Here is a 19,451-nt window from a genome sequence, read left to right as displayed (position 1 = left end):
CTTTAAGGCAGAAGATATGATTTTGAGACCAGTCTCAGATACATAACACCTGTCCCAACCTGACAACCCCAGCTCTCCCAAAAGAAAAAATTATACTTAAAAGAAGTCCTGGGTACCAGGAGGGTTAAAAAAAAAAAAAAAACATTCCATATATGGCACACTAAAGAGAGCCATAAACATATCCTCGAAGTCTCACAAACAGAACTCTCTAGATCCTCTCTTCAGGACATCCGCCCTGGCAGTCTAGACACGCGCGCGTGCATCAAAAGTGTCCTTACCCCCCATCTCCAGGGGATTCGGCTCGCTGACAGGAAGTGATGTGCGAGGTTCCACTCCCCTCATGTGAGGACCAAGATCATCCTCGCTCCCCACACGCCCAGTCACTACACCCTGGCTGCAGTATGAGAGGACAACAGAAAACAGCTGGGACAGGGAAATCGCCTCTTGGTGAGGAAAAGACGTGAGGAAAACCGAGCCTCTTGCCTTGTGAGGGGTGAGAGGACTCTGACCCGTCCTCCATGGCCGCGGTCGCCGGCCCACCGCCTACCTGGCCTTCCTGCCCCTCGATGGAGTCGTGGCGGCACCATGAGCGGCCCCGGCCCGGCCCGCCGCCCAGCGCCGCCGCCTCACACCGCACGCACAGACCCCAGCATCCTGCCGCACAGCAGACCCAATCTCAGTCACCGCGCTACCCCTCGGCTTAGGGCCGCGGCTGTCAGGCAGGCCAGCACTCGGCCCCACTGAGGGGAGTGACCCAGGCCACCCGACCGACGGCGCTGGCAGCGAAAGTCCTGGAGGCCCGGATTGCGGCCGCGGCCCAGGCCCCGCCCCCGGTCGGTCAGCCAGCCAGGCCACGCCCATTGCTGGCCAAACAAGCCCATCCCACGGCTGGCCAACAGGCAGGCCCCGCCCCCTGTCCGTCAGTCAAACAGGCTCCACCTCCCGACCAGCGACAACCTGGACCCGCCCCCGACCAATTAGCTAAGCAATGCTGCGAGATCCCAGGCAAGCTCTTTCCCTGGATAGCGAACCTGGCCGCACAGCCTGGTAGACAGGAACCTCTCCAGGCACCCTGGACCCCATCCTGGAGACTCTAGGCCCCCAGCTTGTCCACCAACTAGGTGACATCCTCCCCATCACTGAGTCAACCACTCAGTTGTCAGTTCGTCCATCCGGGCTCCTCCCCCAGTTGACAATCCCTACCCTAAACCCGAGTAGTCAGCCCAGAGCCCGGCCCCCGGAGAGCCTGGCAGGCCCCGCCCCTGCCCAGCAAGCTCCTGTGGCCCCGCCCTCTGGCCTCAAGATTGAAGGCGCGCGGGTTACGTCACGCTGGGCGCCACTTCTGGCCGGCGCAGGGCTAGTCAACCGGTTGATGTTGCGGTAGTGTGGACTCCAGCTGCTAACTGGCTTCTGGCTTGGAGTCACGTTGGTGGCGCGAAGGGGAAGAGAAGGGAAGAAAGCGAAGGGAGGAGGGTGGGGGTATGTAGGACAGGGAGAGCCCAGCCGTGGAAAGGCTGCCAGACTTCACCCCAGCCCCGCCCTGAAGCGAAAGCTGACTGCACATTTTCCTCCAAAGTTTAGGCAAGCATTTTCCAGTAGCTCTTTCTAAAAACAGTCAGTGTAGCTTGGCACCCGTTGGATTCCTAGATCGTTTTTGTCCTTAAACTAGAGCTTCATTCTTGCAGTTAGTAGTTGTCTAGGCCAAGTTACTCATCTCTCTGGCCCTCACTGTATTTTAACCCATAAAAAAAAATAGCATAAAATGTTGTGAGTGCCTCGGGTGTATGTTTACATCAGGTCAAACAGAAAGGAATCAAATCAACCTGTGACAAATTAAGACCCCCCACAGATGCTAGCCTGACTAAAGTATGGGGTTTTAAGTTTATTGAAGCTCGCATAAAATAGAAGTTCGCCAGCATCCTGATTTATATTTAGAAAACACAAGACTTAAGGCTTCTGTGGCCAGAATTGCATTGTTAGCATTTTTATCAAAGGAGGCAAAGAAATAATTTTGGGTTTTGCTCATGTAATCACAGTGTGGTCCATCCTTTCTCTTTTAACTCTTTGTCTACATAGTCTAATGACAAAAAGTAACATGAACATTTTGTGATCTGGTCAGATTTAAAAGAAAGACACACACACACACACACACATACACACACACACACACACACACACACACACACACACACACACACACACACACCTGGCATCGAACACTTCCAGTCATTGAGAAACCCACTGCTGGAACAGGAGAAATGACTCTGTGGGCAAAAGTCCTTGCTGTGAAAGCGGGAGGTCCTGGTTTCAGATCCCTATCACCCCAGTAAAAAGTTCGGCTTGATCATGTGTACATTTGTAATCCCAGCACTGTGAGAGACAGAACTGGGAAGATCTGTCTTGCTGGTTGCCAGACACTTCAGGTTTAGTAAGAGACCCTTGTCACAGGTGTAAGAGGGTAAGTGACAGAGCTCCCTAATTAGAGACCTAATACTCTCTCACCTCCATCCATATACTCCTGCACACAAACAAATACAATTTGCTTGGCCATTCAGTTAAGAACAAATGATTAAACACTTTAGTGGTTTGAATATGTTTGGCCCAGGAAGTGACACTATTTGGAGGTGTGGCCTTGGAGTGGGTGTGTCACTGTGGGCATGGGCTTTAAGACCCTCTTCCTAGCTGCCTGGAAGTCAGTATTCTCCTAGCAGCCTTCAGATGAAGATGTAGAACTCAGCTCATGTACCATGCCTGCCTGGATGCTGTCATGCTCCCTCCTTGATGATAATGGACTGAATCTCTGAACCTGTAAGCCAGCCCCAATTAAATGTTGTCCTTATAAGAGTCGCCTTAATCATGGTGTCTGTCCACAGCCGTAAAACCCTAAGACTCCTACTGTCTGTTCTTACCTGTTTAAAATTTGGTCCACCCTCTTTTCAAGAACAATATCGTAAATGGACCTTGGAAGCAGGAAGGTAGACCATGGACTAGTTCCATCAATTTCCAAGAATATGTGCCCTATTGAGGGTCTTAAAAATGAAGAGGGGGGAGCTTATCCTTCAGAGTAGAAAAAATTATAGCCATAATATAGCATATATTTGAAATTACTGTACTGCATAATAGGGATTTGGCTATACCCATACATTATATTATTCCAGCCAAAGTTTTTGTCTCTCATTAACATCTTTAGTAGTCATAGTAAGTATAATTTTTATGCTATATGTCTGATATAGTTCAAAATAAAGCATGGTGAATCAGTCTCAAGGCTAGGCATGCTTTAATCCCCGTACTTTAATTTCAAGGCCAGCCTGGTCTACATAGTGAGTTACAAGAAAACTAAAGCTATATAGTGAGACTCTATCAGAGAGAGAGAGAGAGAGAGAGAGAGAGAGAGAGAGAGAGAGAGAGAGAGAGATCCAGTTTGTTTGTTTTGACACAGCATCTCACTTGGTAACCCTAGATGGCCTTGAAATCACACAAATCTGCCTGCCTCTCCATCCCAAATGCTGGGATCAAAGGTGTGTACTACCACACACCCAGCACATGGGTTTTATTTCAGAAAATGTGTTATAGAATAGTTAGGATTATCTACAGTGTACCTCAGTTTCTCCATCTATAAATACGGGTTGCTTAAAATGAGAGCTCGTACACAGGAGTTACTACTATTAGCCTGTATTCCCAGAGCATCTGCTAAAGGGCAGTGTTTGTGTGAGGAAAATTCTCCAAGACTGCTCCATAAAACCAGGCTAATCTGGCTAGATTTTATTTTTTTAGGTTTGGCACAATTCAGGATCATCTGGGAAGAAGGAGCTGGAAAAATGCCTCCATCAGATTGGATCGTAGGGTATTTTCTTAATCAATGACTGATGTGAGAGGGCACAGCCCACTGAGAGCAGTGCCATTCCTGGTACATGTGGTTACTTGGTCATATAAGAAAACTGAGGAGTAAGCCAGTAAGCAGCACCCTCCACAGCCTCTGCTTCAGTTCCTGCCTCCAGGTTCCTGCCCTGCTTGACTCCCTCAATAAGAGACTATTGTCTTAGGATTTTCATCGCTGTGATGAGACAATATGACACTATGACCAAGGCAACTCTTATAAATGACAACATTTAATTGTGACTGGCTTACAGGTTCAGAGGTTCAGTACATTATCATCAAGGCAGGAGCATGACAATGTCCAGGAAGGCATGGCACTGGAGGAGCTGAGGGGTCTACATTTTGTTCAGAAGGCAGCTGTGAGAAGACTGATTTCCAGGCAACTAGACGGAGGGTTTCTCAAAGCCCACCCCAGCAATGACACACTTCCTCCAAGAAGGCCACATCTCCTAATAGTGCCACTCCCTGGGCCAAGCATATTCAAACCACCAGAACTATGAAGTAGACGTGTAAGCCAAATAAACTCATTCCTCCTCAGGTTGCTTTTGGTCACGGTCCTTACCAAAACAGTAGAAATTTACCTAGAACACTGGCCTGCTGTGGTTTTTCTGCTGCAGCACCAGCCTGACTGTGTTGGCCGGTTTTGAGTCAACTTGACATGAGCTTGAGTCACCTGAGAGGTAGAAACTTGCAGTGAGAAAATATTTCTGTAAGCCTGGCTGTAGGCAAGGGTGCAGGGCACTTTTTTCTATTAGTGATTCATGTGGGATGGCCCAGACTATAGTGGGTGGTGCACCCTTGGACTGGTGGTTCTGGGTGCTCTAAGAAAGCAGTCTGAGCAAGCCTTGAAAGACAAGCTAGTAAGCAGCATCCTCCATAACCACTGTGTCAGGTCTTGGACCCAGGTTCTTCTTGAGTTCCTGTCCTGACTTCTTTTGGTGGTGAATCCTTTGATGATGAACTGTGATATGAATCATGGCATTTTATCATCACAGTAGTAATCCTAAGACACTGACTAGACACTTTTGCCCCATGTATCCACCTATACGTCTTACTAAGATTAACTCCTCAGTCACCTAAAAGTCTTGGAAAATAGCTGTTGTCTGGTCTTCTAACTTCAAGTCTTGGTTTGTTTGTTTGTTTGTCTGTTTTTCCTTCAAAGAGTTAGAGTTTGCATATGCAAGGCAAAGTCACAACCATTTCTAATGTCTGCTTACAGCTGTTTTTAAACTCCTGGACTCATGTCCTTCCTGTTATAGAATAACTAGAACCATGCATGTACCACCATTCCTGGCCAGCGCCATCTCTTAATTATATGGGAGATACGTCTTAGAAACCTGTCACTGGCTTTCCCTTCCCACCAAATGTCAATGGTATGCTTTTAGTATTAATTCCACCACAACAGGTATTTTCATTCTGCTTTCCATTGTGCAGAATAGCACCAATGACTGAACTGGTAATTAATATTTCTTAAGTAAACTTGAGCTTCCTACTGCCCCTTGATCATTCCAGTATAATGAATCCCTTTCTTGTCTCCATTCCTATCTGCTTGTAGTTTTTTACCTCACTCCATTGGCTTAATCTGTTTATTAATTTCCTTTTTACTCTTCCCAGTTGATCACTCCAAAAGGTCTTGTGAAATCTATTATCATTTGTTAAGATGCATCTGGTATTGAGTGTGACATCTTTCAAAACATTCCCAGAAATGCAGCCTGGAAACAGCAATCCTCCCAAATTATTTGTGCCATAATATAAAATCAAATCTGTGTGTGTCCAGCCTAGTCCTCCATTGACTGGCCAGTTAACAGTCTCAAAGGCTACAATTTAGGTTCAAGACATAGGAAGTTAACAAAGAGAACTTCAGACCAATTTCCCTTATGAATATCGACGCAAAAATACTCAATAAAATTCTGGCAAACTGAATCCAAGAGCACATCAAAACAATCATCCACCATGATCAAGTAGGCTTCATCCCAGGCATGCAGGGATGGTTTAATATACGGAAAACCATCAACGTGATCCATTATATAAACAAACTGAAAGAACAAAACCACATGATCATTTCATTAGATGCTGAGAAAGCATTTGACAAAATTCAACACCCCTTCATGGGTGGAAGTCCTGGAAAGAATAGGAATTCAAGGCCCATATCTAAACATAGTAAAAGCCATATACAGCAAACCAGTTGCTAACATTAAACTAAATGGAGAGAAACTTGAAGCAATCCCACTAAAATCAGGGACTAGACAAGGCTGCCCACTCTCTCCCTTATTATTCAATATAGTTCTTGAAGTTCTAGCCAGAGCAATCAGACAACAAAAGGAGGTCAAGGGGATACAGATCAGAAAAGAAGAAGTCAAAATATCACTATTTGCAGATGATATGATAGTATATTTAAGTGATCCCAAACGTTCCACCAGAGAACTACTAAAGCTGATAAACAACTTCAGCAAAGTGGCTGGGTATAAAATTAACTCAAATAAATCAGTAGCCTTCCTCTACACAAAAGAGAAACAAGCCGAGAAAGAAATTAGGGAAACGACACCCTTCATAATAGACCCAAATAATATAAAGTACCTCGGTGTGACTTTAACCAAGCAAGTAAAAGATCTGTACAATAAGAACTTCAAGACTCTGAAGAAAGAAATTGAAGAAGACCTCAGAAGATGGAAAGATCTCCCATGCTCATGGATTGGCAGGATTAATACACTAAAAATGGCCATTTTACCAAAAGCGATCTACAGATTCAATGCAATCCCCATCAAAATACCAATCCAATTCTTCAAAGAGTTAGACAGAACAATTTGCAAATTCATCTGGAATAACAAAAAACTCAGGATAGCTAAAACTATCCTCAACAATAAAAGGACTTCACGGGGAATCACTATCCCTGAACTCAAGCAGTATTACAGAGCAATAGTGATAAAAACTGCATGGTATTGGTACAGAGACAGACAGATAGACCAATGGAACAGAATTGAAGACCCAGAAATGAACCCACACACCTATGGGCACTTGATTTTTGACAAAGGAGCCAAAACCATCCAATGGAAAAAAGATAGCATTTTCAGCAAATGGTGCTGGTTCAACTGGAGGTCAACATGTAGAAGAATGCAGATCGATCCATGCTTATCACCCTGTACAAAGCTTAAGTCCAAGTGGATCAAGGACCTCCACATCAAACCAGATACACTCAAACTAATAGAAGAAAAACTAGGGAAGCATCTGGAACACATGGGCACTGGAAAAAGTTTCCTGAACAAAACACCAATGACTTATGCTCTAAGATCAAGAATCGACAAATGGGATCTCATAAAACTGCAAAGCTTCTGTAAGGCAAAGGACACTGTGGTTAGGACAAATCGGCAACCAACAGATTGGGAAAAGATCTTTACCAATCCTACAACAGATAGAGGCCTTATATCCAAAATATACAAAGAACTCAAGAAGTTAGACCGCAGGGAGACAAATAACCCTATTAAAAAATGGGGTTCAGAGCTAAACAAAGAATTCACAGCTGAGGAATGCCGAATGGCTGAGAAACACCTAAAGAAATGTTCAACATCTTTAGTCATAAGGGAAATGCAAATCAAAACAACCCTGAGATTTCACCTCACACCAGTGAGAATGGCTAAGATCAAAAACTCAGGTGACAGCAGATGCTGGCGAGGATGTGAAGAAAGAGGAACACTCCTCCATTGTTGGTGGGATTGCAGACTGGTCCAACCATTCTGGAAATCAGTCTGGAGGTTCCTCAGAAAATTGGACACTGAACTGCCTGAGGATCCAGCTATACCTCTCTTGGGCATATACCCAAAAGATGCCCCAACATATAAAAAAGACACGTGCTCCACTATGTTCATCGCAGCCTTATTTATAATAGCCAGAAGCTGGAAAGAACCCAGATGCCCTTCAACAGAGGAATGGATACAGAAAATGTGGTACATCTACACAATGGAATATTACTCAGCTATCAAAAACAATGACTTTTTGAAATTCGTAGGCAAATGGTTGGAACTGGAAAATATCATCCTGAGTGAGGTAACCCAATCACAGAAAAACACACATGGTATGCACTCATTGATAAGTGGCTATTAGCCCAAATGCTTGAATTACCCTAGATGCCTAGAACAAAAGAAACTCAAGACGGATGATCAAAATGTGAATGCTTCACTCCTTCTTTAAAAGGGGAACAAGAATACCCTTGGCAGGGAATAGAGAGGCAAAGATTAAAACAGAGACTGAAGGAACACCCATTCAGAGCCTGCCCCACATGTGGCCCATACATATACAGCCATCCAATTAGACAAGATGGATGAAGCAAAGAAGTGCAGACTGACAGGAGCCGGATGTAGATTGCTCCTGAGAGACACAGCCAGAATACAGCAAATACAGAGGCGAATGCCAGCAACAAACCACTGAACTGAGAATAGGACCCCCATTGAAGGAATCAGAGAAAGAACTGGAAGAGCTTGAAGGGGCTCGGGACCCCATATGTACAACAATGCCAACCAAACAGAGCTTCCAGGGACTAAGCCACTACCTAAAGACTATACATGGACTGACCCTGGACTCTGACTCCATAGGTAGCAATGAATATCCTAGTAAGAGCACCAGTGGAAGGGGAAGCCCTGGGTCCTGCTAAGACTGAACCCCCAGTGAACTAGATTGTTGGGGGGAGGGCGGCAATGGGGGGAGGATGGGGAGGGGAACACCCATAAAGAAGGGGAGGGGGTGGGATTAGAGGGATGTTTGCCCGGAAACCGGGAAAGGGAATAACACTCGAAATGTATATAAGAAATACTCAAGTTAATAAAATAAAAAAAAAAAGACATAGGAAGTTACAGATGATTCTGTCCTGGGACATTAGGCCTCTATGTTGATAGTTGAACCTACTTTTAAATCCATGAATCCCACGTATGGGAATAAGTGCACACCTATATGCAAAGAAACAGATATTGGCAGTCCTTGTATCTATAGGTTATACGTCATGAATTTAACTAGCTACAAATATAAAATTGACACCTGTAGAATATGTGAAGACTTTCTCTTATTGTCATTTTCCCCTAAGCAATATATTTAAAAGAACTTTGTATTTATATTGAAAGATGAATTAGTAGGAAAAAATACTTGCCTTGCAAGCACAGGGGCCCAAGTTCTATCCTCCAGAGCCCACATTTAAAAGAGAAAAAGCTAAGGGTGGTATAATGCTATATAATCCTTATAATCCTAGTACTTGGTGACAGAGACAGGCATATCCCTGTGGTTCTCTGGCCAGCCAGCATAACCCATTTGGCATGCCCTGTGCCAAAAATTAAATGGGGAGGCTGAGAGATGGCTCAGTAAGACCTACCGCTTTCAGAGATGACCTTGGTTCAAATTTCCAGCACCTACACAGCAGCTCACAACTGTCTGTAGCTTCAGTTTCAGGGGATGATCCAACACCCTTCTGCAGATACCAGCCATTCAAGCTCCCACCTATGTGCACAAGTGCTTGTACATTCATGACCTGCAAACAGGAATGCAGAGAAAAACTATACAACATTACTTTGTAGTGGATATTATAAAAAATAGGGAAATTATTTAAAGAAGATGAAGAGAATATAGGTGAGCTTTATGTGTGGGGCATGAATATCCTTAGAGTTTGGGGTTTGAATGAGATCTTGGGACCAGAACCCCAGGAATACCAAAGGGTCCACCTGTATTTAAGCTTGCACCAGCCAATCAGATAGCCAGCACTGCTTGTATTTGCCAGTGACTCAAAGGAAGCAAGGCAGTAGAAATGCTTTTAGTCGAGGAGGAAGACAAATACAGGTATGCCGCCTAAACCCAAGAAGTCAATAGTAGATATAAGTTGGCTGACAGTTAATTAAAATAAGCATATAAAAAAGTTGGCTGGGCTGTGTAATTGACTTTCTCTGGTCTAGTCTAAGTGGACATGAGAGATCTGCGAAAGCTGGCAGTTATTTGTCACGTTCTGGCCACCTGATTTGTTGTTCGTGTACAAGGGTGGTGGGTCAGAGTCCTGTTTCTATACAAGCCCAGCTAGGGTCTGTCAGCACATTGACCCTCTCACAAATGTCAACTGTATGTGGTACCTACCAGCATGCTAGGCACATGGCTAGCTCGGGAAATACCAATCTATTTGATTTACTTCAGAGAAATGATTAAGTGGGTTAAGATTCCAGATGGTTTTTTTTAGAAGTATATATTGTTTATATAATAGTTCCTTTAAATCATGAAAATATACTGCGTTTTATGGGTATGTAACAGATGTCATAAACTTGGGAAATTCTTAGACACTTAGAGTATTAACTATAATTGTATTCATAAAACCATAAATTCCATGAAGTTTATGGTCAAGTTGGAGGAACAAACCCTGTGGGCATTTTAAAAATAGGTCTGTATCTCTGTACTTAGTCACCAGTCTGTACTTCGTACCCTGTCTGTACCACCTTTCCCACAGGTCTTCTTCCTGCCCCTACATAATCTCCCTCTTGTGTTCACATTTTGTGTATAAATATTTTACTCTAACTTTGACACATAAGAAAAACCATGTGATACTTGTCTTTATGAGTCTGACTCACTTCACTTAAAATTAAGATCCCCAGGCTCATCATAATTTGTCATCCTCTTTTATGACTGAATAAAATGCCTCTGTGTGTGTATGTGTGTGTGTGTATGTGTGTGTGTGTGTGTATGTGTGTGTGTTTGTGTGTGTGTGTGTGTGTGTGTGTGTGTGTGTGTGTGTTTCTGGAGATTGAGCCCAGGACCTTAAACATGCTAGCCAAGAGCTCAACAATGTTGTGTAAAATTGCTCCTCCAGTTGAAACATTCCTGGCAGGAATGTTCATGAGACTCAGAAAGTAAACACACCTCTCCTGTCTGGGAGACACTTACAGAGTTCAGGAATGCCCCTCCTCAGGGTTGCTGAAGCAAGATGTAACTGCTGGGGGTTGGGGGTGGGACCGGCCAGCTCAGCTGCTGAGAGGAGAGTCTGGGACCTGTTGTGCTGCCTGCAATTCCTGCAGCTTTTGTGAGTGGTTACCCTTGTTGGGGTAGGCTTCTTAGCAATGCATTTGAGTTTTCTCTATCCCTGTAGCACCTCCTCACTTGTACTCCTGTCAATAACCCTAATAAAAATTAATCGTTTCACAAAGTTTAACTTTTAATAGATAGAATCATTACTCTGACCTATGTTGGCTTCCCTAGCAGGCATGAGCAGTCATATGTCAAACCCAGGAAAAGTCTTTTACACTATAGCCAGTGAGCAACCTCACCAACCTTGGGCTTGATTTTAATAATGTCGATACAATGTTAGTAGTGGGGAAAGTGTAGGGTTATTTAAGTCAGTAAGAAATGGATGAGGAAGAGGAAAAGGCGTGTCCGAAGAGTCATAAAACTGGTTTGGCAGAGAAGAGCGGGTATGTAGCAAAGCAAGTGAAAATCAGGTTGGTCAGGTAAGCTGTGGGAAGGCCAAAGTTCGACCTGAAATCAAGACAACCCAGTTTAGACGTTAAACCTGTGTGCAATGAGAACCAACAGGCTTTGGCTTGAGACATGGGCACTTGTGGGCAAGCTTTCTACCATTGAAGCTCCATGCCCAGACAGAGAGAAAGAGTAAAGCAGACCTCATCAAGTGTCCACTGAAGTTGGGCAGCATGGAGATGTTGTAGGAGCACCCATTGGCCTGACCTCAAGGAAATGATATAAACAAAACTTATTGTCAAGTCAAGGTGGTATTTGCTGAGGTAGAAGACAATGAATAGACCTTCTCAAGGTCCATAAATGCCCAACAGATACATGAAAACTTTCTCAAAACCACTAATCACTAGGGAAATGCAAATTGAAAGCAGGTGAGAGCCAGAGACATGGCTCAGCAGGTAAAAAGCCCTTACAACACAAGCCCAACAGCCTGAGTTCAATCACAAGAAACCCTGTAAAAGCCATATAGTATGGGAAGTGTCTGTAATCTCTGCCGTTTACAGCAAGATGGGAGAGAGAGGCAAGAATCACCAAGAAGGGTGCAGGCCAGCCAGCCTGGAGTACTTACCATGGCAGAAAGAAGAGACATGCTGCCTCAAATGTAACATGGGAAACTATTAACTGCCAGAAGCTGTCTTCCAACATCTACACATATGCCATAGCGTGTATGCTTCCATCCTGAGAAAATAAACAGCAGCAGCACAGTGAGGCAGCACATCACACACATCACACACACATCACACACACATCACACACACATCACACACACATCACACATATCACACACACATCACACACACATCACACACATCACACACACATCACACACACATCACACACATCACACACACATCACACACACATCACACACACATCACACACACATCACACACACATCACACACACCACACACATCACACACACATCACACACACATCACACACATCACACACATCACACACATCACACACATCACACACACATCACACACATCACACACACATCACACACACACCACACACATCACACACACATCACACACACATCACACACCACACACATCACACACATCACACACATCACACACATCACACACATCACACACACATCACACACATCACACACACATCACACACACATCACACACATCACACACATCACACACATCACACACATCACACACACATCACACACACATCACACACATCACACATCACATACACATCACGCACATCAAATGACTAATATAAAAAAAAATGAGGGCTCAGCACATCAGAGCTGTAATGCTCTTGCAGGGAATCCAGGTTTGGTTCCCAGCACCCACATGGCAGCCCACAAACATCTGTAACTCAGGTTCTAGGGATCCAATCCCCTCTCCTGGCCTCCATGAGCACTGTATATATGTGGTACAGTTACATATATGCAGGAACAACATTTGCCATACATGTAAAATGTTAACTAATCCTTCATATGTAATCATTAGAAATGAATCCTGTTAAGAAGACAGAAGGTAACTTTGGAACTGTATAAAGAGAAAGTCATCTCGTCGTTGATGAGAGTACAAATATGTGAGAGCGTTCTGAAAAATAGAATTCCTCAAAAACTTTAAAGTACAACTGTGGTATGATCCAGCACTCCCATGACTGGATGAAGCAATAAAAAAAATTGAAACTTTTTTTTGCACTCTTGGGTCCATTCAAGTTTTATTCACAACAGCTAAGATGTACAATCAAATTACTTGTCCGTTAAAAAATACACAAAGAAACTGGGTGTCTATATATAGAATAGTATCATAGTCTTTAAAAGTAGCATTCCTTTAACAAGAGGATTCCATCCTTTATGGGCATGAATGAAGCTGAAAATATTCAGAATGCCCTCTTAGACATAGATCAACAAGTGCTGCGTGATTCTACTTCTATGTAACATCTAAAACAACTGAATTCTTAGAGTGGGTGGTGACTACTAGGGTGATAGAGAAGGATGTGGGGAAGCTGGCCCATGGTATATAGTTCCTGTTGGACAGGAGAGAGCCCCTGTACAACATAATGACAGCAGTTAATTATAATGAATTATAGCCTTGAACATTGCTAAGACTCTAGTTGTCACAAAAGGTATACAAATATCATAGGAAGTAATGTATGCATGTCAAGTCAACAGCCATTCTACATTGTAAATACTCAAATTAACATGTGTGGGATCAATACATGCAGGATTGTAGATGAAAATGAATAAAATGTTAAAGAATATTTCAGAAACAATTGTCGGAACTTCAACATGGATTCTGCAGTAGATAGTAATATGGTATCTGAGTTGTGCTTACTGAATGTGTTAATGTTCTGGATTCTGAGAGAATATTCTTGTTTTTAGGAGGCACCTGAGGAAAGAGAGACCGTGTCAGCAACCTCCTCTTAACAATTCAGTACTGACAGCAGCAGTGATAAGAGGTGTTGGTTTACATAACTAGACAGAGACGTAAGGTAGATAGAAGACAAAGGATGGATAGATAAATTTACATGATAGAGATAGATACATAAATAATTGATATATATGATAATAGAAGATAGGCTTGCTGTCTAGATGAGATATTGCTACAGGATAGACACATGATGAATTTATATAAAATGTTGATAGATAAATGGATAGACAGACAGACAGATAGATGAGGGGAGAGACAGAGAGAGAGAGAGAGAGAGAGAGAGAGAGAGAGAGAGAGATTGATTGTAGGGCAAGTGGAATTGTGTCACCAAACAGAAAAACTGATAAGGTTGTACAGAATAAAGAACCATGGAAATTCTCATAATTGAAAATGGTAGGCATTTGAATCTGCTCGCAACTCAGTTTCTGTCCCGGAGCACATGACAATACCCCCCTAAGAGGATCATGACAAGTGGTCATGAAGCATATAGACTAGAGTTCTCCATGCTAATGAGGTATCTAGATAGGCCCTGAATGTCTAAGCAATGAGCTTCCCTTTCCACACAGTACATCTTGCAAAAGGTATTTAATCTCTGGTCCACTCTGAATAAGTCATATACATCCCTTTCCACCATGAATAAACAGTTTGAACAAGCAAGGGTTGACTCCTTCCTCGTAGACTACCATGGAGCCGGGGGAACCTTTGTCATACAGAACCTCCCCTAAATCTCTAGCAGAAGGCCTCTCCAAACTCCTGGCACTCACCCTGAGCTAAGCTGGATTCCCAACTCCTCAAGGTTTCCAGAAGCATGTGGGTGCCCAGGAACTTGAGAACTACAACCTTCACCATTTGTTACCCAGAGAAACATGGCCTGGGGCCCCTATATTAGGCTGCATTTCACTTCTCCAAGCAGGTTCCACAAACTTGACACCCCAAATGGGGAGAAAGGAATGTAGTCAAATACCTCTATATTTCAATTCCCTGACCAGCATTCTGACACTCCAGCATCAGGGGGCACAGAACCACAATAGATAGATAATAAATGAAAGCAATGGAAGATTGTGAAAAAAGATGGGATAGTAGATGATAGATAATAGAAACAAATTACAAGTCGAAAAATGTAGGATACTGAGATAGACAGCAGATAGATAAGATGATAGATAGATAGATAGATAGATAGATAGATAGATAGATAGATAGATAGATAGATAATGATGGTGAAGATAGAAAGATAGACAGAAAGATAGATGAGTAGATGGTGGAGAGATAAATGAATGAATAGATAGATAGATAGATAGATAGATAGATAGATAGATAGATAGATAAAAAATCAAAAGTGGCAAGATGGTTCCCATTAAGTAATCAAGAGAAACAATGTATTATCATTCACTGTATTAGTCTTAGAAATCATACTGTCTGTTTAAATTACTTTTTAAAAGGAATTAAAAATTCACACATATACTTAAAATATTGTGAGGAAAATTCGCTTAGGGTTGGGCAGTTGCAAGAAGCAACTTTTACAGCAAAGAAAAGAAATTTTCCTGGAACAGAAATGACATGTTTCTCATGTTCTAGAAGCAGGATTTTCTCACTTGGGCTTCAGCATGGTGCTTCTGCAAGACAGAACTAAGCCAGTTAATATGGGCTGTGCTTTCTTATGGCAACATATGCTGAAGCCACATTGGATATTACTCTTAAGAAACCTAAATGGAGACATACTCTAGCTTTCTGCTCTAGCTGAAGGGAGTGTCCAATGTGTATCCCTACAGTTTCTTTTGCCCATCCCTTCTTCAGTGTCTAAAATAGCAGATCAATGAAAGAGTGTGGTCAAAACAGAAATTAGGGGATGTAGGGGAGGAAACGCCTAACACTTTTTCTATCTTTTACTCCGAGCTATGAAAATATTTTTATTTCCTGCCCATTACAATTTCTCTTTAAATACTTGGTTGTTTTGTTTTGTTTGTTTGTTTTTCTCTGCCATGACACTCCTACAGGGCTCTGTATTTCTTCAAAGTTTTGTAGATACTTTCTATATAGCCAAAGCAGTCTACCATGATCTAAAATGACTACAGACCATCATGCATGTTTGTGATCTCATAATAGACGAAGTTGTGTGATTTATCACCTAAAATCTGTCTTCTGATACAGGATCTCATATCCTACACTGGGATCGAACTCACTATGTAGGCAAGGTGGATCGTCCTGCGTCTACTTTCAGCTATTGGAGTTAAAGGTATAGGCCACTTAAGCCCCATTTTATGCAGTGCTGGGGTCCAGCCCAGGCCTTCAGACATTTGGGGAATTACATCCCCAGTTCCTCATTCAACAAAATATTTATTGAATGCCAAATATTCTCCTTTAATAGCCTTTCATCATCTTAATAAATGGGCCTGCCCTCCACTGCAAGGCCAGGGACATCACCCTTTTCAAATCCACCTTTCTTCACATCCTAGTACATCAAGTTCTACCACTCCAAACTGAAAATTTCTCTTGGATCCAGCCCTGTCACAGACTCTGTCTCTATATTCTGCTCTAAACATCACCTATCACCATGGCTGCCCAAATGCCTCTGATGGATCCATTTTTAGTCTTGGTCTACACAAACTATTCCCAGAGCAGTACCTAGAAAAATCTAAAAATAGAAATCAGGGCTGAGAATGTAGTTCAATTGGGAGAGTGGCAACATAGCATGCATGAAGCTCTGAGTTCAACCCCCAGCACCTCATTAAATGAGGTGTGGAAGCACATATATGTAATTTCAACACTTGGGAAGTAAGAATCAGGGAGATCAAGGCTATCCTAAGCTAGAGACTCTATCAAATGGAAACTAATAAGTAAATAAATAAATAAGTGTGAGATCGTGCTGGTCCCATTTGCAACACTATTCTGCAGCTGCCATCATAGTGACTAGTTTATCCTTCTATGAGGTTCTAAATCCATTGGTCCTAGCTATCTCTAATGTCAGTCCCTTAATGTCTTAATTAATGTTACTTTATTAAGTGGCATTAATGAGTTAATTCTCAGGATCCCAGTCATGCCACTTTCTTCCTTCCCTTGCACCAACCCTTCCACCTCCAGCCATGGGGCCTTTGTACCTGACATTCTTTTTCCTACATTGTTTGTGATATCTTTTGGCATTATTTCCTCAGAGCATTTTCCTCAGTCTACTCAATCTAAAATGATGGTCTCAACCCATATCCTCGCCTCCTTCCCTCCTTCCCTCCTTCCCTCTCTTCCTCTTTCACCCTTTACTTTTTTATGTGGTTTTTACTTTTTCATGGTACCCATAACTAAGACTATAATGTGTGCGCATATTTCTGTGTACACGTGTTCACACAGTGTGTACACGTGTGAGATAATCTCTCACATGCATGACTGTCCAAAAACAACAAACATTAACAATTCTGTTGATGGTCTGAGTAGGTGAAGCAGGATCAATATATGGATGCAGGTGAATTAATAATTAAACGACTAAGAGTAGAATTTCAGGGCTAGGATGACGGCTCAGTGGTTAAGGTGATTACTGTGCAAGCATGAGGACCTGAGTCCAGATCCCCAGAAGTCACATATAAGGAGGACTGAGTAGTATGCAACTGTAACCTCAGAGCTGGGGGTGGAGGCAGAGACAGCAGAATCCCCCAGCTTTCTGACCAGCCCAATTAGTGAGCTCCAGATACAGCAAACAGACCCTGCCTCAACAATAAGTAAACAAATAGGGCTGATGAGATGGTTCAGGGGGGAAAGACGCTTGCTATCGAGCCTGATGACTGAATTCTATGCCTCAGTCCCCTGTGATTGAAGGAGAGAACTGACTTCTGCAAGGTGTCCTCTGACATGTGTGTGTCTATATACACCCTTACGCGCGCGCACACACACACACACACACACACACACACACAAATATAAAACAATTAAAACAAAATAAATAAAGGTGGAAAGGGATACAGGAAGTGGAAAAGAGTAACTGGGGGGGGGGGAGAAGGAGGGAGGGAGGGAGGAAGGGAGAGAATGTGCCAATGTGTGTGTGGTGTGTGTGTGTGTATGTGTGTGTGTGTGTGTGTGTGTGTGTGTGTGTGTGTGTGTGTGTGTGAGTTGGGGTTGAGGCCATAATTTAGCCTGAGTAAACCGAAGAAAACACTCTGAGGGATATGATGCCAGAAGGTGTCACAAGCAATGTAGGAAAGAGAGTGTTAAAGTACAAAGACCCCCACGGCTGGAGGTGGGAGGGTGGGTGAGAGGGAAGCAAGAAAGTGGCATGGCTGGAATCATGAGAATTGGAATTAAGTGGCATTAAGTCATTAATTAATGTCACTTAATCAAGACATTAAGTGACAGTAAAGATAGCTTGGAACAATGCATTTAGGGCCTCATAGAAGTATAAACTAGTCATTATGATTGCAGCTATGGGATAGTGTTACAAATGAGACCAGCATGATCTGACCTCTATTCTTTCTTTCTCCCTTTCTCTCTTTCTCCCTTTCTCCCTTTCTCCCTTTCTTCCTTTCTCCCTTTCTTCCTTTCTTTCTTCCTTCCTTTCTCTCTTTCTTTCTTTCTTTCTCCCTTTCTTTCTTTCTTTCTTTCTTTCTTTCTTTCTTTCTCTCTTTCTTTCTTTGTTATATTATATTTTATAGACAGAATCTGTAGCAGAGTAACCTTGAATTCCCTTTGTAGGTTGAGATATCCTTGAACTTCTGGTCTCCTCAACTCTTATCCTGAGATTACAGCCATATACAGACTCTTATCCCGACCTAATCCCTAAGATGACAGGCATATTCTGCCACATCTTGTTTATGAGGTGTTGGGGATTGGATCCAGGGCTTTGTACCTGCTATATAGGGTATCTGCCAACTGAGCTACACCCCCAGAGCTCTAGAAAGTTAGAAACCAAGGATGACCTAGACCTTTTGCTTCTCCTGACTCTGCCTCTAAATTCTGAGATCACAAGCATGTGCCACCATCCTTGGCACTAGTCACAAGTACTTGAGGAGGTTCATTTTCCTCTATGGTCAGTATCTTGCTCTCATTGGCACAAAGAGGCTCTCAATAAATTCTTGTGCAGTAAATAAATAGATTCCTGTCTCTTTGTTTACTACTTTCTTTCTCTGGCCATCCATTTAAATTTTTGCTCCCAATTAAATCTTGCCTTTAGCTACTCCAAACTCTCATAGTTCTTTTCCAGCATTAATCACGCTCCTGGATCTTTTCCAGAAATAAATACACCAGCTCCTGGTTAACAGCAGAGCTCTTGGCAGCCGAGGCGAAGGACGCAGATGCCATTCTGAAATCTAATCTCTTCAGCCTAACAGTTAGGCTTGCCAAGAAACTGATTCCAGTCCTGTGCTCTCAGCCAGAACCTTCCATTCCAAGGTGGCTGGCCTTCCTACCAGGTTCCAGGTTATTTTCATTGGCATTTTAACTGCTCCTGTGTTCCTTATTCTGCCTTTCAAATCAACACATTCCTTGGAGTTTAGATCAAAGAATAACCCCTATAGAGACCTATTTCTTTTATTATTTTAGTTTGTACTATGTGTGCGGTATATGTGTTTGTGTACAAGGTCCTGTGTGTATGTGTGCATGCAAAAGTGCACATGCACATGGGTATGTGTGTCTGCCAAATCCCGATTCCTGCTCTTTAATAACTTTCTTTCTTCTTTCTTTGCTCCTTTCTTTCTTC

General features: G+C 42.9%; 1 protein-coding gene across 5 annotated transcripts in view; it reads right to left on the bottom strand.

The window, feature by feature from the left end:
• Positions 1-1,752, bottom strand: part of Slc35f5 (solute carrier family 35, member F5) — a 36,958-nt gene extending 35,206 nt beyond the window's left edge. The window contains exon 1 of one of the 5 annotated variants that reach the window (XM_063272063.1): positions 279-1,752. In XM_063272063.1, coding sequence (XP_063128133.1) covers positions 279-342 — 64 coding nt within the window. In that variant the 5' untranslated portion in view covers positions 343-1,752. 5 annotated transcript variants of the gene reach the window in all.
• Positions 1,753-19,451: the final 17,699 nt, after the last annotated feature.

The sequence above is a fragment of the Rattus norvegicus genome, chromosome 13 (genome assembly GCF_036323735.1).
Source record: "Rattus norvegicus strain BN/NHsdMcwi chromosome 13, GRCr8, whole genome shotgun sequence".
Lineage (NCBI taxonomy): Eukaryota > Metazoa > Chordata > Mammalia > Rodentia > Muridae > Rattus > Rattus norvegicus.
The sequence above is the reverse complement of the archived record's forward strand: the minus strand, read 5'-3'. Positions and strand labels throughout refer to the sequence as shown.